This window comes from Oncorhynchus gorbuscha, unplaced genomic scaffold (genome assembly GCF_021184085.1).
Source record: "Oncorhynchus gorbuscha isolate QuinsamMale2020 ecotype Even-year unplaced genomic scaffold, OgorEven_v1.0 Un_scaffold_1412, whole genome shotgun sequence".
NCBI lineage: Eukaryota > Metazoa > Chordata > Actinopteri > Salmoniformes > Salmonidae > Oncorhynchus > Oncorhynchus gorbuscha.
In genome coordinates, this window is record NW_025746197.1 from 115,001 (window position 1) to 136,852 (window position 21,852).

The 21,852-nt window shown below is 45.7% G+C and overlaps 1 protein-coding gene across 1 annotated transcript in view; it reads right to left on the reverse strand.

The window, feature by feature from the left end:
- The window catches only part of LOC124022754 (noelin-2-like), a 57,786-nt gene that overhangs the window by 25,168 nt on the left and 10,766 nt on the right, over positions 1–21,852 (reverse strand). The window contains exons 4-5 of the mRNA XM_046337443.1: positions 5,041–5,260; positions 4,328–4,434 (exon numbers count right to left, since the gene is read on the reverse strand). Coding sequence (XP_046193399.1) covers positions 4,328–4,434; positions 5,041–5,260 — 327 coding nt within the window. The remainder of the gene's footprint in view (positions 1–4,327; positions 4,435–5,040; positions 5,261–21,852) is intronic.

Sequence of the window (21,852 nt, forward strand, 5' to 3'; positions counted from 1 at the left end):
TGAAAAACATTATAAAATCCATGTACACAAACAACAAGGGTGGGGTTTAAATTGGCAACAAATACACACATTTCTTCACACAGGGTCGTGGGGTGAGACAGGGATGCAGCTTAAGCCCCACCCTCTTCAACATATATATTAACAAATTGGCACGGGCACTAGAACAGTCTGCAGCACCCGGCCTCACCATACTAGAATCTGAAGTCAAATATCTACTGTTAGCTAATGATCTGGTGCTTCTGACCCCAACCAAGCAGGGCCTAAGCAAACTGGTCCTGGGGCTCTGTTCACAAACACAAACACACCCCACAGAGCCCCAGGACAGCAGCACAACCAAATCATGAGAAAACAAAAAGATAATTACTTGACACATTGGAAATTATTAGAAAAAAACTGAACAAACTGGAATGCTATTTGGCCCTGAACAGAGAGTACACACAGTGGCAGAATACCTGACCACTGTGACTGACCCAAACCTTAGGAAAGCTTTGACTATGTACAGACTCAGTGAGCATAGCCTTGCTATTGAGAAAGGCCACCATATGGAGACCTGGCTCTCAGGTGGGCACACTGCCCACAAAATGAGGTGGAAACTGAGCTGCACTTCCTAACCTCCTGCCAAATGTATGACCATATTAGAGAGACGTATTTCCCTCAGATTACGCAGATCCACAAAGATTTTTTTTTAAATCACATTTTGATAATCTCCCATATCTATTGGGTGAAATACCATAGTGTGCCATCACAGCAGCAATATGTGTGACCTGTTGCCACGAGAAAAGGGCAACCAGTGAAGAACAAACACCATTGTAAATACAACCCATATGTATGTTTATTTATTTTCCCTTTTGTACTTTAACTATTTGCATATAATACGACATTTGTAATGTCTTCAGTCTTTTGGAACTGTTGTGAGTGTACTGTTTACTGTAAATTTGTATTGTTTATTTAACTTTTGTTTATTATGTAGTTCACTTGCTTTGGCAATTTCATTCTGTCTCTCTCCCTTTTCTCCCTCTATCTATGATTCAGAGGGTTTGGGTTTAAAAGCGGAAGACACATTTCAGTTGAATGCATTCAGTTCTCTCTTTCTCTTTCCCTCTCTCTGGTCAGCTACAATGGTGCCAGACAGAGAGGGGAAATGTGCCATGTACAACTAGCTTACTGTCACTGCATGGAGAGAGAGAGACAGAGACAGAGAGAGAGAGAGACATAGAGAGAGAGAGACAGAGAGAGAGAGACAGAGACAGAGAGAGAGAGACAGAGACAGAGACAGAGACAGAGACAGAGACAGAGACAGAGACAGAGACAGAGACAGAGACAGAGACAGAGACAGAGAGAGAGAGAGAGAGAGAGAGAGAGAGAGAGAGAGAGAGAGAGAGAGAGAGAGAGAGAGAGAGAGAGAGAGAGAGAGAGAGAGAGAGAGAGAGAGAGAGAGAGAGAGAGAGAGAGAGAACACGGCGAGAGGAAAGGAAGGAGAGCTAAGAACCAAACATCCATTCCTTGTCGTCTGAAACTGGAGCATGTATATGTGGGGCTGGTGAACGGCCTGGGGGATTTTCCGGCGGTGTGGGACGTCATGGGGGTTCTATCTGCGAGGACAAGGAGGGGGGCTTGGTTCTATTTTTCTAGTCTGTTAATAAAAATGAAATAAAGTTGTGTGTTAATAATGAGGTAACTATTTGGGCCAATAAAAGTATTTTTAAAATATTTTTCTCTCGCTCTCTCTAAAGGATGTGTTGCTATATATAACTGTTACACAATGTGTATCTGTAACCGGGATAAGATAACAATGGCAACAGTTGTAACTGGGTTACAGGGCCTGCTGTCACGGGTTACGGTAACTGGGAGACCGTTGCCGTATATAGAACCCTCCTGTCTCCAAGGAGAAGGTCTAATGGTGAACAGACGTGGGTTACCATGCCAATGTAATCACACCTGGCAACCGGGAGACAGTCGCCCTGACAACCAGCTTCAAACACATTCCCCTGAGACACAGAGAGAGAGAGCGATAGAGAGAGAGAGAGAGAGAGAGAGAGAGAGAGAGAGAGAGAGAGAGAGAGAGAGAGAGAGAGAGAGAGAGAGAGAGAGAGAGAGAGAGAGAGAGAGAGAGAGAGCCAAAGAGTGCCAAAGAGTGCCTAAGCAGCACCTAGGTATTCTGCACAGATTCTGGCAGACCTGGGCCCTTACAATAAATCTCAGTAAGGCAAAAATAATGTTTTTCCCCAAAAATACAAATTCCATCTAGTCACTGTTGCCCTAGAGCACACAAAAAACTATACATACCTCGGCCTAAACATCAGCGCCACAGGTAATTTTCACAAAGCTGTGAAACATCTGAGAGACAAGGTAAGAAGGTCCTTCTATGCCATCAAAAGGAATATAAAATTCAACATACCAATTAGGATCTGTCTAAAAATGCTTGAGTCAGTTATAGAACACATTGCCCTTTATGGTTGTGAGGTCTGGGGTCTGCTCCCTAACCAAGACTTCACAAAATGGGATAAACACCTAATTGTGACCCTGCATGCAGAATTCTGCAAAAATATCCTCCGTGTACAACGTAGAACGCAGAATAATGCATGCAGAGCAGAATTAGGCCGATACCTGCTAATTATCCAAATCCAGAAAAGAGACATTATATTCTTTAACCACTTAAAAGGATGCAATCCCCAAACTTCCATAACAAAGCCATCACCTACAGAGAGATGAACCTGGAGAAGAGGCCCCTAAGCAACTGGTCCTGGGGCTCTGTTCACAAACACACCCCACAGAGCCATCACCTACAGAGAGATGAACCTGGAGAAGAGTCCCCTAAGCAACTGGTCATGGGGCTCTGTTCACAAACACAAACACACCCCACAGAGCCATCACCTACAGAGAGATGAACCTGGAGAAGAGTCCCCTAAGCAACTGGTCATGGGGCTCTGTTCACAAACACAAACACACCCCACAGAGCCATCACCTACAGAGAGATGAACCTGGAGAAGAGTCCCCTAAGCAACTGGTCATGGGGCTCTGTTCACAAACACAAACACACCCCACAGAGCCACAGAACAGCAACACAATTAGACACAACCAAATCATGAGAAAACAAAAAATGATTACTTGACACACTGGAAAGATTTTATAATTAAACAGAGTATTCTGGTATACTATTTGGCCCTAAACAGAAAGTACACAGAATACCTGACCAATGTAATTATCCCAAAATTAGGGAAATCTTTGACAATGTACAGACTCAGTGAGCGTAGCCTTGCTATTGAGAAAGGCCGCCGTAGACAGACCTGGCTCTCAAGAGAAAACAAGCTATGCAGGTAGCCTAGTGGTTAGAGTGTTGGGACGGCAGGTAGCCTAGTGGTTCGAGTGTTGGGCCAGAAACTGAAAGGTTTCTGGATTGAATGCCCAAGCTGACAAGGTAAAAATACGGTGTTCTGTCCCTGAACAAGGCAGTTAACCCACTGTTCCTAGGACATCACTGTAAATAAGAATGTGTTCTTAACTGACTTGTTGCCTAGTTACATATGTGCTCACTGCCCACAAAATGAGGTGGAAACTGAGCTGCACTTCCTAACCTCCTGTCAAATGTACGACCATATTAGAGACACATATTTCCCTCAGATTACACAAATCCACAAAGAATTTGAAAACGAATCAAATTTTGATAAACTCCCATATCTACTGGGTGAAATACCACAGTGTGACATCACAGCAGCAAGATTTGTGACCTGTTGCCACAAGAAAAGGGCAACCAGTGAAGAACAAACACCATTGTAAATATAACCCATATTAATGTTTATTTATTTTCGCTTTTGTACTTTAACTATTTACACATCAAGACAACACTGTATATAGATATAATATGACATTTGAAATATCTTTATTCTTTTGGAACTTTTGTAAGTGTAATGTTTACTATATATTGTTTATTATATATTTAACTTTCTTTGGCAATATAAACATATGTTTCCTTTGCTAATAAAGCCCCTTAAATTGAATTGAATTGAAATTGAAATCGAATTGAGAGAGAGAGAGCAAGGAGGAGAGAGAGGATTATATGAGATGGACAGAGAGAAGAAGGACTATGTGTGTGAGAAGAAGAGAGGGAGGAAAGGATATTGAGAAGGAGAGAGAGAGAGCAAGGAGGAGTGAGAGGATTATATGAGATGGACAGAGAGAAGAAGGACTATGTGTGTGAGAAGAAGAGAGGGAGGAAAGGATATTGAGAAGAAAAGAGAGGGGTCCAAGTGAACGTCTCAGCTGATACCAAGGCTTTCTGACCTCACCTGTCCCCCCCCCCCCCCCCCAACCTGACAAACACACTCACCCTGCTGTCGGAGCTGGGTATCATGGCATCAGTCATCCAGCATCCGAAGCGGGAGCCCGACGCTCTAACAGTGATAGGGATGCTCACCCCTGTTAATCGCCCACAGCCTGGGAGACACACACACACACAGTCACTATATATACACATATCCTGGAAGACACTCACACACACAGGTCACTATATATACACACAGCCTGGGAGACACACACACACACAGGTCACTATATATACACATATCCTGGAAGAGACACACACACACAGATCACTATATATACACACAGCCTGGGAGACACACACACACACAGGTCACTATATATACACATATCCTGGAAGACACACACACACACAGGTCACTATATATACACACATTCTGGAAGACACACACACACACACACACAGGTCACTATATATACACATATCCTGGAAGACACACACACACACAGCCTGGGAGACACACACACACAGGTCAATACACACACACACACACACACACACACACACACACACACACACACACACACACACACACACACACACACACACACACACACACACACACACACACACACACACACACACACACACACACACACACACACACACACACACACACACACACACACACACACACACACACACACACACACACACACACACACACACACACACACGTATTGCACCTTAACACACACATTCCCCTCCACTCCTCCTACCCAGTTTGTTCATACAGGCGTGCAGCCTCGTCTCCAGCAGTAGCACTCTCTGTTGTAGTTCTTCATAGTCGTAGGCCCCCACCTCCTCCTGAATGGCTGTCAGGATGATCGACAGGTTAAGGACCTCCGCTCGGAGCACGGCCAGGGTCTGGAGGTCTAACCTGTACTGGTCAATCACCGACAACAGGGGGCGCAGCTGAGACATCTGACCCTTCAACTCCTAAAGGAGGGAGGAAGATCAGAAGGAGAGGAGATGAGAAGGAGTTGGTTATCTGCACCTTCACTATGAGTCATCCATACATCTATTGTCTTAAATCCTTTATTTACTAAATAATTCACAGAAATGCAAAACAAACAGTAGATATGGTTACAAGGAAATGATATGGGGAATGAGCCCTAGTGGGCTAAACCGGCATGACAGCTTGGTGGACAAAAGGGAAGTGGGGGTCGACTGAGATGAGACACTACAAAGTTGATCATTATAACAATTGAAATGCTAATCCTTTGCACATGTACACTCACTACATTCGGGAATAATTGCAATCAATATATATATTTAAGGTCAGTGTGTCGCCAGGATCTCTGTTGAAAAGTTTGTTTCTGTTGGAGAGTTTGTCCGCCCTCTTTCTCTCTGCCGTGGTTAGAATGGATAGTTCAGAGTAACATTCATTCATGTCGTTATAGAATAGATGTTTCGGCAGTTGTCGGTCCTCGCATTCACAGGTACATAATTCCTAGCTGCAGACTAGTAATTAGTATCAAAGACTTGTTCTTATTCTGCCGGTATCAATAATCTAAGAGTTTAACCACGTGGTTAAGAATCCAGCAAGAGAAATGTATGGTCTGATCTCAACCCTTAGCCCTCTCGTAATTGAGGTTAGCTCGGTCTGAAGTGGGAAAACCCAGGTGGGGTTTTTATTCAGAACGTAGAAATGGCTGTCCCATGACGCCAGGTCCTGTCTGGGCTCAAGGGCCGGTCCTCTGATTTAGTTCAACTCCAAAGGGAATTGGAGTTTCCTTCATTAAACATCTAAAATCACATTAAATTATTTCACAAATAGTTTCATATTTACTCATTCATTTTATACAACAATTAGATGTAAGCCTCATAACTTTGTACCAAACGGACCAATCGTAGCTCGTTACTTAAACAATCATTTATACATTCTCCAGAACATGAATATTGTTCGGACCTCAAGTTCTGTGTGGAGGACGAAATTCCTTTGTTCTCTCAATGAAAACTCTCTCTCTATACTCTGGCCATGAGTAGAGGATCTCCTCCAGGAATTTATGACCTGTCTAACAGAGCCTGGTTTAACATCTTGATGCACCCATCCCGTTAGCGGGATCATCTTCGTCAACATCTGCTGAATTGCAGAGCGCCAAATTCAAATTAAATTACTAAAAATATTAAATTTTCCTGAAATCACAAGTGCAATATAGCAAAACACAGTTTAGCTTGTTGTTAATCCACCTGGCGTGGCAGATTTAAAAAAATCTTTACAGCGAAAGCATACCAAGCGTTTATGTGAGGACATCTCTCCCAGCAGACAAAACATTACAAACAGCTAGCAGCAAAGTAGATTGGTCACGAAAGTCAGAAAAGCAATAAAATTAATTGTTTACCTTTGATGATCTTCGGATGTTTGCACTCACGAGACAACCCAGTTACACAATAAATGTTCCTTTTGTTCCATAAAGATTATTTTTATATCCAAATTACCTCCATTTGGTTGGCGCGTTTTGTTCAGAAATGCACAGGCTCGTGCGGTCATGACGGGGCAGACGAAAATTCCAAATAGTATCCGTAAAGTTCGTAGAAACATGTCAAAGGTTTTTTATAATCAATCTTCAGGTTGTTTTTACAATAAATAATCGATAATATTTCAACCGGACCATAGCTTTTTCAATAGGAGAGAGAGAGAAAATGTCTCCTCCAAGCTGTTGCGCATTGCAAAACTCTGTTGGCACCCAGCCTTTCACTGACGCGATGTGATCGTTCTCGCTCATATTTCAGAATAAAAGGCTGAAACTATGTCTAAAGACTCTTCTCAACATGTGGAAGCCATAGGGAAAGGAATCTGGTTGATATCCCTTTAAATGGAGGAAAGGCATGCAGTGGAACAGGGAGCTTTCAAAATAAGAGGCACTTCCTAGTTGGATTTTCCTCGAGTTTTGACCTGCAATATCAGTTCTGTTATACTCACAGAGAATATTTTGACAGTTTTGGAAACTTTAGAGTGTTTTCTATCATAATCTGACAATTATATGCCTATTCTAGCTTCTGGGCCTGAGAAATAGGCAGTTTAATTTGGGTACATTTTTCATCCAAAAATCAAAATATCAAAATACTGCCCCCTACACTCAACAGGTTAAAGAGTAGAGAGAGGGAGAGGGGGATGGTGCTCGCTGTACCCAAAGAGGGTAACTTCATGACACTACAAATACCTAGGTGCCTAGACAGACTCTAAACTCTCCTTCCAGACTCACTTTATGCATCTCCAATCCAAATTAAATCTAGAATCAGCTTCCTATTTCGCAAAACAAAGCATCCTTCACTCATGCTGCCAAACATACCCTCGTAAGACTGACTATCCTACCGATCCTTGACTTCAGCGATGTCATTTGCAAAATAGCCTCCAACACTCTACTCAGCAAATTGGATGCAGTCTATCACAGTGCCATCCGTTTTGTTCACTACGACCTGTATGCTCTGTTTGGCTGGCCATAACTTCTTATTCGTCGCCAAACCCACTGGCTCCAGATCATCTATAAGTCTATGCTAGGTAAAGCCCCGCCTTATCTCAGCTCTCTGGTCACCATAGCAACACTCACCCGTAACACACGCTCCAGCAGGTATATTTCACTGGTCACCTCCAAAGCCAACTCCTCCTTTGGCCGTCTTTTCTCTCAGTTCTCTGCTGCCAATGACTGGAACGAATTGCAAAAATCACTAAAGCTTATATCTCCCTCACTAACTTTAAGCCTCGGCTGTCAGAACAGCTTACCGATCATTGCACCTGTACATAGCCCATCTGTAAATAGCCCATCCAACTACCTCATCCCCATATTGTTTGTTTTCTGCTCCTTTGCACCCTATTATCTCTACTTGCACATTCATCGTCTGCACATCTTTCACTCCAGTGTTTAATTGCTTAATTGTAATTATTTCACCACTATGGCCTATTTATTGCCTTTACCTCCCCAATCAGACTATATTTGCACTCACTGTATATAGACTTTTCTATTGTGTTATTGACTGTACGTTTGTTTATCTCATGTGTAACTCTGTGTTGTTGTTTGTGTCGCACTGCTTTGCTCTATCTTGGCCAGGTCGCAGTTGTAAATGAGAACTTGTTCTCAACTGGCCACTTGGTTAAATAAAGGTTAAATTAAAAATACAAAAAAAAAAAAATATTTATAGATCGGCAGGTAAGGGTGCTCTCGAGTGGCTAGATGTTCTTTACCATTCGGCCATCAGATTTGCCACCAATGCTCCTTATAGGACACACCACCGCACTCTATACTCCTCTGTAAGCTGGTAATCTCTGTGTACCCGTCTCAAGACCCACTGGTTGATGCTTATTTATAAAACCCTCTTAGGCCTCACTCCCCTCTATCTGAGATATCTACTGCAGCCCTCATCCTCCACATACAACACCCATTCTGCCAGTCACATTCTGTTAAAGGTCCCCAGAGCACACACACATCCCTGGGTCGCTCTTCTTTTCAGTTCGCTGCAGCTAGCGACTGGAACGAGCTGAATCAAACACTCAAACTGGACAGTGTTATCTCCATCTCTTCATTCAAAGACTCAATCATGGACTGACAGTTGTGGTTGCTTTTCTTGATGTATTGTTGTCTCTATCTTCTTGCCCTTTGTGCTGTTGTCTGTACCCAATAATGTTTGTACCATGGTTTGTGCTGCTACCATGTTGCATTGCTACCATGTTGTTGTCATGTTGTGTTGCTACCATGCTGTGTTGTCATGTGTTGCTGCCTTGCTATGTTGTTGTCTTTGGTCTCTCTTTATGTAGTGTTGTATCTCTTATCATGATGTGTGTTTTGTCCTAAATTTATATTGTATTTATTTTTAATCCCAGGCCCCCGTCCCCGCAGGAGGCCTTTTGCCTTTTGGTAGGCCGTCATTGTAAATAAGAATTTGTTCTTAACTGACTTTTCCAGTTAAATAAAGATTAAATAAAAAATAAATAAATAGAAACAAGTTGAGTCCAAAAATGATGTAATATGCAAGGGAGATATGTAACTAAAAAATAATACTAAGTGTATGTTGTGTAGTAAGCTGTTAGTAGCCCATCCTAAAAATGTGGTCCCTTTCCCCCTCATCATTTAGCCTACTGTTCTGAGTTGGTGGTGCACTTGTAGCCTATAGCCTGTTTTAGAGAAATGTAATCGTTGAATATTGTAACAGCTTTCACTGTCTGCTTATATGCCCCCTTTATTTATCCTACGGTTCTGACTTGGTGTACAGGGAGAACACTGTTCGAACGGCCCGTGTTCTGAATTATGTCGCTGTGCATTTCAAAAGAGCTGAACAAAGAGTTATATTGACTACGTCCGTCCTAGCACGCTCATTAATGTCTTCATTTAAACTACGGATGGCCTCAAATCCGCTTGTCGCCCCCTTATGCCATAGTTTGTACATCTCAATTGTCAGTAGAAACCACATTTGCTTTAGCAAGTCAGCCATATCATGTTTTTTTAAAGGCAGTAAATGAGGCTGAATGAAGTGTTTCGCTTCCAGACAAGGCTCCGCTGATATTTGTATTTATTTATTTATTTATTTATTTAACATTTATTAAACCAGGCAGGCGTAGCAGATTCACTACATGGTGCTGAAAAGAAAGCTCTCCTGACAGCTTAATGTCGGCCCTAACAGTTTATGGGCACCGTTTGTCACCATTATAGTGCAATGAATGTATTGTTTAGTGTTGTGTAGAGTAGTGGCTTTGCTGGCATGCATCTAACATTATTTATTTATTCACCAAGATATACATGCTAAAATCACCACAGAAATGGAGAGAGAAAGAGGGATAGAGAGAGAGAGGGTTGGAGAGAGAGGGATGAAGAGAGAGAAAGACAAAGAGTGTTGGAGAGAGAGAAAGAGGGTTGGAGAGAGAGAAATAGGGATATAGAGAGAGAGAGAGGGTTGGAGAGAGAGGGATGAAGAGAGAGAAAGAGAAAGAGGGTTGGAGCGAGAGAAAGAGGAATGGGGAGCACAGGGACAAGACATTGGAGAGAGAGAGAGGGTTGGAGAGAGAGGGATGAAGAGAGAGAAAGAGAAAGAGGGATAGAGAGAGAGAGAGAGAGAGAGGGTGGGAGAGAGAGGGATGAAGAGAGAGAAAGAGAAAGAGGGATAGAGAGAGAGAGAGAGAGAGAGAGAGAGAGATGGGGAGAGAGAGAGGGTTGGAGAGAGAGAAAGAGGGATACAGAGAGAGAGAGGGTTGGAGAGAGCGAGAGAATGTTGGAGAGAGAGAGAGGGTTGGAGAGAGAGAAATAGGGATATAGAGAGAGAGAGAGGGTTGGAGAGAGAGGGATGAAGAGAGAGAAAGAGAAAGAGGGTTGGAGCGAGAGAAAGAGGGTTGGAGAGAGAGAGAGGGTTGGAGAGAGAGGGATGAAGAGAGAGAAAGAGAAAGAGGGATAGAGAGAGAGAGAGAGAGAGAGAGGGATGAAGAGAGAGAAAGAGAAAGAGGATAGTTTTCACCTGCAGAGAGAGAGAGAGAGAGAGAGAGGGGGGTTGGGGAGAGAGAGAGGGTTGAGAGAGAGAGAAAGAGACTATACAGAGAGAGGGTTGGAGAGAGAGGGATGAAGAGGGAGAAAGATGGTTGGAGAGAGAGAGAGGTTGGAAAGAGGGATGGAGAGAAAGAGAAAGAGGGTGAGAGAGAGAGGGTGGAGAGAGAGGATGAAGAGAGAGAAAGAGAAAGAGGGATGGAGAGAGAGAAGAGAGAGGATGAGAGGGAGAGAGAAGAGAGAGAGAGAGATAGAGAGAGAGAGGACTGATCCCCAGAGGGTTGGAAGAGGGATGAAGAGAGAGAGAGAGATGGAGAGAGAGAGAGAGAAAGAGAAAGAGGGTTGGAGAGAGAGAGAGAGGGATGAAGAGAGAGAAAGAGAAAAAGGGTTGAGAGAGAGAGAGGGTTGGAGAGAGAGGGATGAAGAGAGAGAGAGAGAAAGAGGAGATAGAGAGAAGAGAGAGAGAGAGAAAGAGGGTGGGAGAGAGAGGCACTCACTGAACTTGTTCTCAACTGGCCACTTGGTTAAATAAAGGTTAAATTAAAAAATAAGAGGGTTATGAAGAGAGAGAAAGAGAAAGAGGGTTGAGAGAGAGAAAGAGGCATTGGAGAGAGAGAAAGACAGATAGAGAGAGAGGGTTGAGAGAGAGGGATGAAGAGAGAGAAAGAGAAAGAGGGTTGGAGAGAGAGGGATGACGAGAGATAAAGAGAAAGAGGGTTGGAGAGAGAGACAGAGGGATAGAGAGAGAGTGGGTTGGAGAGAGAGGGACTGAAGAGAGAGAGGGAGAGAGAGAAAGAGGCATGGAGAGAGAGAAAGAGGGATGGAGAGAGAGAAAGAGGGATGGAGAGAGAGAAAGAGAAAGAGGGTTGGAGAGAGAGAAAGAGGCATGGAGATAGAGAAAGAGGGATGGAGAGAGAGAAAGAGGGATGAGAGAGAAAGAGGCATGGAGATAGAGAAAGAGGAATGGAGAGAGAGAAAGAGGCATGGAGAGAGAAAGAGGGATGAGAGAGAGGAGGGATGAGAAAGAAAGAGGGATGAGAGAGAGAAAGATGGATGAGAGAGAGAAAGAGGGATGAGAGAGAGAAAGAGGGATGAGAGAGAGAAAGAGGCATGGAAAGAAAGAAAGAGGGATGAGAGAGAGAAAGAGGGATGAGAGAGAAAGAGGGATGAGAGAGAGAAAGAGGGATGAGAGAGAGAAAGAGGGATGGAGAGAAAGAAAGAGGGATGGATGATTTGAGAGAGAGAGGGATGGAGAGAGGGATGGAGAGAGAGAAAAGGGATGAGAGAGAGATTTGGCATTTAGAGAGGAGGGATGGAGAGAGAGAAAGAGGGATGAGAGAGAGATGGAGATAGAGAAGAGGGATGAGAAAGAGAGAAAAGAGGGATGAGAGAGAAAGAGGGATGGAGAGAGATTTAAAGAGGGATGAGCTAAAATCAAAGAGATGAGAGAGAAAGAGAGAGAGAGAGAGAGGAAAGAGATGAGAGAGAGAGAGAGAGAGAGAGAGAGAAAGAAAGAGGATGGAGAGAGAGAAAGAGGGATGAGAGAGAGAGAAATGAGAGAGAGAGAAGAGGGATGGATGAGAGAGAGAGAGAGGATGGAGAGAGAGAAAGAGGATGGAGAGAGAAAGAGGGATGGAGAGAGAGAAAGAGGGATGGAGAGAGAAAGAGGGATGAGAGAGAGAAAGAGGGATGAGAGAGAGAAAGAGGGTTGGAGAGAGAGAAAGAGGCATGGAGAGAGAGAAAGAGGGATGAGAGAGAGAGAGGGATGAGAGAGAGAGGGTGGAGAGAGAGAAAGAGGGATGAGAGAGAGAGAGAGGGATTGGGAGAGAGAGAGAAAGAGGGATGGAGAGAGAGAAAAGAGGGATGGAGAGAGAGAAAGAGGCATGGAGAGAGAAAGAGGGATGAGAGAGAGAGAGAAAGAGGAGAGAGAAAGAGGCATGAGAGAGAGAAAGAGGAATGGAGAGAGAGAAAGAGGCATGGAGAGAGAAAGAGGGATGAGAGAGAGGAGAGGATGAGAAAGAAAGAGGGATGAGGAGAGAAAGAGGGTTGAGAGAGAGAAAGAGGGATGAGAGAGAGAAAGAGAGAGAGAGAGGATGATGGAAAGAAAGAAAGAGGATGAGAGAGAGAAAGAGGATGAGAGAGAAAGAGGGATGAGAGAGAGAAAGAGGGATGAGAGAGAGAGAGAGGGTTGGAAAGAGGGATGGGAGAGAGAGAGAAAGAGGGATGAGAGAGAGAGAGGGATGAGAGAGGAAAGAGAGATGGAGAGAGAGAAAGAGAGAGAGAGAGAGAGGATGGAGATAGAGAGAGAGGGAGGAGAGAAAGAGGGATGAGAGAGAAAGACAGATGAGAGAGAGGGATGAGAGAGAGAAAAGAGAGAGAGAGAGAGAGGATGAGAGAGAGAAATGAGAAAGAGGGAGATGAAAGAGAGAGAGAGACAGAGGATGATAGAGAGAGAGAGGGTTGGAGAGATGGAGAGAGAAAGAGGGATTGGAGAGAGAAAGAGGGATGGAGAGAGAGAAAGATGGGATGAGAAGAGAGAGGGATGGAGAGAGAGAAAAAGGGATGGAGAGAGAGAAAGAGGGAGATAGAGAGAGATGGAGAGAGAGAAAGAGGGATGAGAGAGAAAGAGGGATGAGAGAGAGAAGGGATGGAGAGAGAGAAAGAGGGATGAGAGAGAGAAAGAGGGATGAGAGAGAGGAGGGATGAGAAAGAAAGAGGGATGAGAGAGAGAAAGAGGGATGAGAGAGAGAAGAGGGATGAGAGAGAGAAAGAGGGATGAGAGAGAGAAAGAGGGATGGAGAGAAAGAAAGAGGGATGAGAGAGAGAAAGAGGGATGGAGAGAGAAAGAGGGATGGAGAGAGAAAGAGGGATGAGAGAGAGAAAGAGGGATGAGAGAGAGAGAAAGAGGCATGGAGAGAGAAAAGAGGGATGGAGAGAGGGAAAGATGGAGAGAGGAGGGATGGAGAGAGAGAAAGAGGGATGAGAGAGAGAAAGAGGATGGAGAGAGAGAAAGAGGGATGGAGAGAGAAAGAGGGATGGAGAGGGCATGGATGGAGAGAAAGAGGCAAGAGAGGAAAGATGGAGAGAGAGAGAAAGAAAGAGGGATGGAGAGAGAGAAAGAGGGATGAGAGAGAGAAAGAGGGATGAGAGAGAGAAAGAGGGGGAGAGAGAAAGAGGCATGGAGAGAGAAAGAGGGATGAGAGAGAGGAGGGATGAGAAAGAAAGAGGGATGGAGAGAGAGAAAGAGGGATGAGAGAGAGAAAGAGGGATGAGAGAGAGAAAGAGGGATGGAAAGAAAGAAAGAGGGATGAGAGAGAGAGAGAGAAAGAGGGATGAGAGAGGACGGGTGAGAAAGAGAGAGGGATGGAGAGAGAAAAGAGGGATGAGAGAGAGGACGGGTGAGAAAGAAAGAGGGATGGAGAGAGAGAAAGAGGGATGAGAGAGAGGAAGAGGGATGAGAGAGAGAAAGAGGGATGAGAGAGAGAAAGAGGGCTGAGAGAGAGAAAGAGGGATGGAAAGAGAGAAAGAGGGATGGAAAGAGAGAAAGAGGGATGAGAGAGAGAAAGAGGGATGAGAAAAAGAGGGATGGGAGAGAGGAAGAGGGATGAGAGAGAGAAAGAGGGATGAGAGAGAGGACGGGTGAGAAAGAAAGAGGGATGGAGAGAGAGAAAGAGGGATGAGAGAGAGGAAGAGGGATGAGAGAGAGAAAGAGGGATGAGAGAGAGAAAGAGGGCTGAGAGAGAGAAAGAGGGATGGAAAGAGAGAAAGAGGGATGGAAAGAGAGAGATGGGAGAGAGGAAGAGGGATGAGAGAGAGAAAGAGGGATGAGAAAAAGAGGGATGGGAGAGAGAAAGAGGGATGGGAGAGAGAAAGAGGGATGAGAAAAGGAGGGATGAGAGAGAGAAAGAGGGATGAGAAAAAGAGGGATGGGAGAGAGAAAGAGGGATGAGAGAGAGAAAGAGGGATGGGAGAGAGGAAGAGGGATGAGAGAGAGAAAGAGGGATGAGAAAAGGAGGGATGAGAGAGAGAAAGAGGGATGAGAAAAAGAGGGATGGGAGAGAGAAAGAGGGATGAGAAAAGGAGGGATGAGAGAGAGAAAGAGGGATGAGAAAAAGAGGGATGAGAGAGAGAAAGAGGGATGAGAAAAGGAGGGATGGGAGAGAGAAAGAGGGATGAGAGAGAAAAAGAGGGATGGGAGAGAGAAAGAGGGATGGGAGATAGAAAGAGGGATGAGAGAGAGAAAGAGGGATGGGAGAGAGAAAGAGATGAGAGAGAGAAAGAGGGATGGAGAGAGAGAAAGAGGGATGAGAGAGAGAAAGAGGGATGAGAAAAAGAGGGATGAGAGAGAGAAAGAGGGATGAGAGAGAGGAAGAGGGATGGGAGAGAGAAAGAGGGATGAGAAAAAGAGGGATGGGAGAGAGGAAGAGGGATGAGAGAGGGAAAGATGGATGAGAGAGAGAAAGAGGGCTGAGAGAGAGAAAGAGGGATGGAAAGAGAGAAAGAGGGATGAGAGAGAGGAAGAGGGATGAGAGAGAGAAAGAGGGATGAGAAAAAGAGGGATGGGAGAGAGGAAGAGGGATGAGAGAGAGAAAGAGGGATGAGAAAAAGAGGGATGGGAGAGAGAAAGAGGGATCAGAGAGAGAAAGAGTGATGAGAAAAGGAGGGATGAGAGAGAGAAAGAGGGATGAGAAAAAGAGGGATGGGAGAGAGAAAGAGGGATGAGAGAGAGAAAGAGGGATGGGAGAGAGGAAGAGGGATGAGAGAGAGAAAGAGGGATGAGAAAAGGAGGGATGAGAGAGAGAAAGAGGATGAGAAAAAGAGGGATGGGAGAGAGAAAGAGGGATGAGAAAAGGAGGGATGAGAGAGAGAAAGAGGGATGAGAAAAAGAGGGATGAGAGAGAGAAAGAGGGATGAGAAAAGGAGGGATGGGAGAGAGAAAGAGGGATGAGAGAGAAAAAGAGGGATGAGAGAGAGAAAGAGGGATGAGAGAGAGAAAGAGGGATGAGAGAGAGAAAGAGGGATGAGAGAGAGAAAGAGGGATGGAAAGAGAGAAAGAGGGATGAGAGAGAGAAAGAGGGATGAGAAAAAGAGGGATGGGAGAGAGAAAGAGGGATGAGAGAGAGAAGAGGGATGAGAGAGAGAAAGAGGGATGAGAAAAAGAGGGATGGGAGAGAGAAAGAGGGATGAGAGAGAGGAAGAGGGATGAGAGAGAGAAAGAGGGATGAGAGAGAGGAAGAGGGATGAGAGAGAGAAAGAGGGATGAGAGAGAGGAAGAGGGATGAGAGAGAGAAAGAGGGATGGAAAGAGAGGAAGAGGGATGAGAGAGAGAAAGAGGGATGAGAAAAAGAGGGATGGGAGAGAGAAAGAGGGATGAGAGAGAGGAAGAGGGATGAGAGAGAGAAAGAGGGATGAGAAAAAGAGGGATGGGAGAGAGAAAGAGGGATGAGAGAGAGGAAGAGGGATGAGAGAGAGAAAGAGGGATGAGAGAGAGGAAGAGGGATGAGAAAAAGAGGGATGAGAGAGAGAAAGAGGGATGAGAGAAAGAGGGATGGGAGAGAGGAAGAGGGATGAGAAAAAGAGGGATCAGAGAGAGAAAGAGGGATGAGAAAAAGAGGGATGGGAGAGATAATTACTTAGATGAAACATTAGATGAAGATATCATCACCCCAGGAGAACAGTAAATCATTCACACACACACACACACACACACACACACACACACACACACACACACACACACACACACACACACACACACACACACACACACACACACACACACACACACACACACACACACACACACACACACACACACACACACACACACACACACACACACACACACACACACACACACACACACACACACACACACACACACACACACACACAGTTAAAGGCCAAACCCTGCTGTCAGTAAAAGAGCGTTTGGTGGATAATCCCTCTCCTGCTATCTTCTCTCCTCCTCGCTCTAATTTCTCACCCTCTTTATCACTCTAATGCTGCCTCTCCTAAATCCAAATCTCCCTCTCTCTCTGCCTTTCTCTCTTGCTCTCTCTCTCTCTCTCTCTCTCTCTCTCTGTTTGCCCTTCAGTTCTCCTCAGCAAAAACATTGAAAAGCATTAGATCTCTCTTTCTCTCTGACTTTCACTCCAGCCCTCTCAATCTTCCATCTCTTCTCCCTCCTCTTCCTTCCCCTTTCTCTCTCTCCCCAACCTGTTCTCAGAGCATTTAGTATTATTCTGTACATAAATCCAAATCATTCTATTTAGTATGATATGTTATGTTTCGTATGGTATGTATTAGTTTGTGGATGTTACGAAGGACAATTCGTATTACATGTTATGAATTTGCTAAACATACAATATGTTACGAATTAGCAAAATGTCTGATATATTATGTATTCTATCTAGGTGGCTTGGTGGCTAAAGTTAGCTAGCTGGCTAATGTTAGCTAGGCTAGGGGTTAGGGTTAAGGTTAGGGTTAAAAGTAGGTGTTAGGTTAAAGGGTTAAGGTTAGGGTTAGGGGAAGGGTTAAGGGAAGGGTTAGGGGAAGGGTTAGAGTTAGGGGAAGGGGAAGGGTTAGCTAAAAGGGTTAGGGTTAGGGGAAGGTTTAGGGTTAGCTTAAAGGGTTAGGGTTAGGGGGAAGGGTTAGGGTTAGGGGAAGGGTTAGGGGGAAGGGTTAGCTAAAGGGTTAAGGTTAGGGTTATGGGAAGGGTTAGCTAAAATGGTTAAGATTGGGAAAGATTAGCTAACATGCTAAGTAGTTGCTCGTAGTTGAAAAGTTGCTAATTATCTAAAATGCTAAAGTTGTCTGTCATGAGATTCGAACTCACAACCTTTGGGTTGCTAGACGTTTGAGTTAAACATCAACCCATTCACCTTGACCAATGCCCCTACCTTCTATTTTGCCTTAAAGGAAAATTACACCCCAAAACTACCTTTTAGTATTTGTCATGTTTTGTCATTTATTATCATGTCTTGTCCCTGTGCTCCCCATTCTATTCGTTTCCCTCTGCTGGTCTTATTAGGTTCTTTCCCTCTTTCTATCCCTCTCTCTCCCCCTCCCTCTCTCACTCTCTCGCTCTCTCTTCTCTCTATCGTTCCGTTCCTGCTCCCAGCTGTTCCTATTCCCCTAATCATCATTTAGCCTTCCCACACCTGTTCCCGATCCTTTTCCCTGATTAGAGTCCCTATTTCTCTCCTTGTTATTCGTTTCTGCCCTGTCGGTTCCTTGTCTAGAATTCACCGTGCTGTGTTTGTGTATCGCCCTGTCGTGTCGTGTTTTCCTCAGATGCTGCGTGGTGAGCAGGTGTCTGAGTCTGTCTGGTTCAAGTGCCTTCCCGAGGCAACCTGCTGTTCACCTGCTGTTCAAGATCGAGTCTCCAGTTTGTCCTCGTCATTTCGAGTGAAAGTTGTGTTTTTTGATTGTATTTACTTTACTGGATTAAAGACTCTGTTTTCGCCAAGTCGCTTTTGGGTCCTCTTTCACCTGCATGACAGAAGGAACCGACCAAGGAATGGACCCAGCGACTTCAGACGCTCGTTACACTGCCGTCGAGATCCAAGGAGCCATGCTCGGCAGACACGAGCAGGAATTGTCTGCTGCTCGCCATGCCGTGGAGAACCTGGCCGCTCAGGTTTCCGACCTCTCTGGACAGTTCCAGAGTCTACGTCTCGTGCCACCTGTTACTTCCTGGCCTGCCGAGCCTCCAGAACCTAGGGTTAATAACCCACCTTGCTACTCCGGGCAGCCCACTGAGTGCCGCTCCTTTCTCACGCAGTGTGAGATTGTGTTCTCTCTCCAACCCAACACATACTCTAGAGAGAGAGCTCGGGTTGCTTACGTCATTTCACTCCTTACTGGCCGGGCTCGAGAATGGGGCACAGCTATCTGGGAGGCAAGGGCTGATTGCTCTAACAAGTTCCAGAACTTTAAAGAGGAGATGATTCGGGTTTTTGACCGTTCAGTTTTTGGTAGGGAGGCTTCTAGGGCCCTGGCTTCCTTATGCCAAGGTGAACGGTCCATAACGGATTATTCTATTGAGTTTCGCACTCTTGCTGCCTCTAGTGAGTGGAACGAGCCGGCGCTGCTCGCTCGTTTTCTGGAGGGACTCACGCAGTGGTTAAGGATGAGATTCTCTCCCGGGAGGTTCCTTCAGATGTGGACTCTTTGATTGCTCTCGCCATCCGCATAGAACGACGGGTAGATCTTCGTCACCGGGCTCGTGGAAGAGAGCTCGCATCAACGGTGTTTCCCTGCTCCGCATCGCAACCATCTTCCTCCTCTGGCTCAGAGACTGAGCCCATGCAGCTGGGAGGGATTCGCATCTCGACTAAGGAGAGGGAACGGAGGATCACCAACCGCCTGTGCCTCTATTGCGGAGTTGCTGGACATTTTGTTAATTCATGTCCAGTAAAAGCCAGAGCTCATCTGTAAGCGGAGGGCTACAGGTGAGCGCAACTACTCAAGTCTCTCCATCAAAATCCTGTACTACTTTGTCGGTCCATCTACGCTGGACCGGTTCGGGTGCTACATGTAGTGCCTTGATAGACTCTGGGGCTGAGGGTTGTTTCATGGACGAAGCATGGGTTCGGAAACATGACATTCCTTTCAGAGAGTTAGAGAAGCCTACGCCCATGTTCGCCTTAGATGGTAGTCATCTTCCCAGTATCAGATTTGAGACACTACCTTTAACCCTCACAGTATCTGGTAACCACAGTGAGACTATTTCTTTTTTGATTTTCCGTTCACCGTTTACACCTGTTGTTTTGGGTCATCCCTGGCTAGTATGTCATAATCCTTCTATTAATTGGTCTAGTAATTCTATCCTATCCTGGAACGTTTCTTGTCATGTGAAGTGTTTAATGTCTGCCATCCCTCCCGTTTCTTCTGTCCCTACTTCTCAGGAGGAACCTGGCGATTTGACAGGAGTGCCGGAGGAATATCATGATCTGCGCACGGTCTTCAGTCGGTCCCGAGCCAACTCCCTTCCTCCTCACCGGTCGTATGATTGTAGTATTGATCTCCTTCCGGGGACCACTCCTCCTCGGGGTAGACTATACTCTCTGTCGGCTCCCGAACGTAAGGCTCTCGAGGATTATTTGTCTGTGTCTCTTGACGCCGGTACCATAGTGCCTTCTTCCTCTCCGGCCGGGGCGGGGTTCTTTTTTGTTAAGAAGAAGGACGGTACTCTGCGCCCCTGCGTGGATTATCAAGGGCTGAATGACATAACGGTTAAGAATCGTTATCCGCTTCCCCTTATGTCATCAGCCTTCGAGATTCTGCAGGGAGCCAGGTGCTTTACTAAGTTGGACCTTCGTAACGCTTACCATCTCGTGCGCATCAGAGAGGGGGACGAGTGGAAAACGGCGTTTAACACTCCGTTAGGGCATTTTGAGTACCGGGTTCTGCCGTTCGGTCTCGCCAATGCGCCAGCTGTTTTTCAGGCATTAGTTAATGATGTTCTGAGAGACATGCTGAACATCTTTGTTTTTGTCTATCTTGACGATATCCTGATTTTTTCTCCGTCACTCGAGATTCATGTTCAGCACGTTCGACGTGTTCTACAGCGCCTTTTAGAGAATTGTCTCTACGTAAAGGCTGAGAAGTGCTCTTTTCATGTCTCCTCCGTTACTTTTCTCGGTTCCGTTATTTCCGCTGAAGGCATTCAGATGGATTCTGCTAAGGTCCAAGCTGTCAGTGATTGGCCCGTTCCAAGGTCACGTGTCGAGTTGCAGCGCTTTTTAGGTTTCGCTAATTTCTATCGGCGTTTCATTCGTAATTTCGGTCAAGTTGCTGCCCCTCTCACAGCTCTTACTTCTGTCAAGACGTGTTTTAAGTGGTCCGGTTCCGCCCAGGGAGCTTTTGATCTTCTAAAAGAACGTTTTACGTCCGCTCCTATCCTCGTTACTCCTGACGTCACTAGACAATTCATTGTCGAGGTTGACGCTTCAGAGGTAGGCGTGGGAGCCATTCTATCCCAGCGCTTCCAGTCTGACGATAAGGTTCATCCTTGCGCTTATTTTTCTCATCGCCTGTCGCCATCTGAGCGCAACTATGATGTGGGTAACTGTGAACTGCTCGCCATCCGCTTAGCCCTAGGCGAATGGCGACAGTGGTTGGAGGGGGCGACCGTTCCTTTTGTCGTTTGGACAGACCATAAGAACCTTGAGTACATCCGTTCTGCCAAACGACTTAATGCCCGTCAAGCTCGTTGGGCGTTGTTTTTCGCTCGTTTCGAGTTTGTGATTTCTTACCGTCCGGGTAGCAAGAACACCAAGCCTGATGCCTTATCCCGTCTGTTTAGTTCTTCTGTGGCTTCTACTGATCCCGAGGGATTCTTCCTTATGGGCGTGTTGTCGGGTTAACAGTCTGGGGAATTGAAAGACAGGTTAAGCAAGCACTCACGCACACTGCGTCGCCGCGCGCTTGTCCTAGTAACCTCCTTTTCGTTCCTGTTTCCACTCGTCTGGCTGTTCTTCAGTGGGCTCACTCTGCCAAGTTAGCTGGTCATCCCGGTGTTCGAGGCACTCTTGCGTCTATTCGCCAGCGCTTTTGGTGGCCGACTCAGGAGCGTGACACGCGCCGTTTCGTGGCTGCTTGTTCGGACTGTGCGCAGACTAAGTCGGGTAACTCTCCTCCTGCCGGTCGTCTCAGACCGCTCCCCATTCCTTCTCGACCATGGTCTCACATCGCCCTAGACTTCATTACCGGTCTGCCTTTGTCTGCGGGGAAGACTGTGATTCTTACGGTTGTCGATAGGTTCTCTAAGGCGGCACATTTCATTCCCCTCGCTAAACTTCCTTCCGCTAAGGAGACGGCACAAATCATTATCGAGAATGTATTCAGAATTCATGGCCTTCCGTTAGACGCCGTTTCAGACAGAGGCCCGCAATTCACGTCACAGTTTTGGAGGGAGTTCTGTCGTTTGATTGGTGCGTCCGTCAGTCTCTCTTCCGGGTTTCATCCCCAGTCTAACGGTCAAGCAGAGAGGGCCAATCAGACGATTGGTCGCATACTACGCAGCCTTTCTTTCAGAAACCCTGCGTCTTGGGC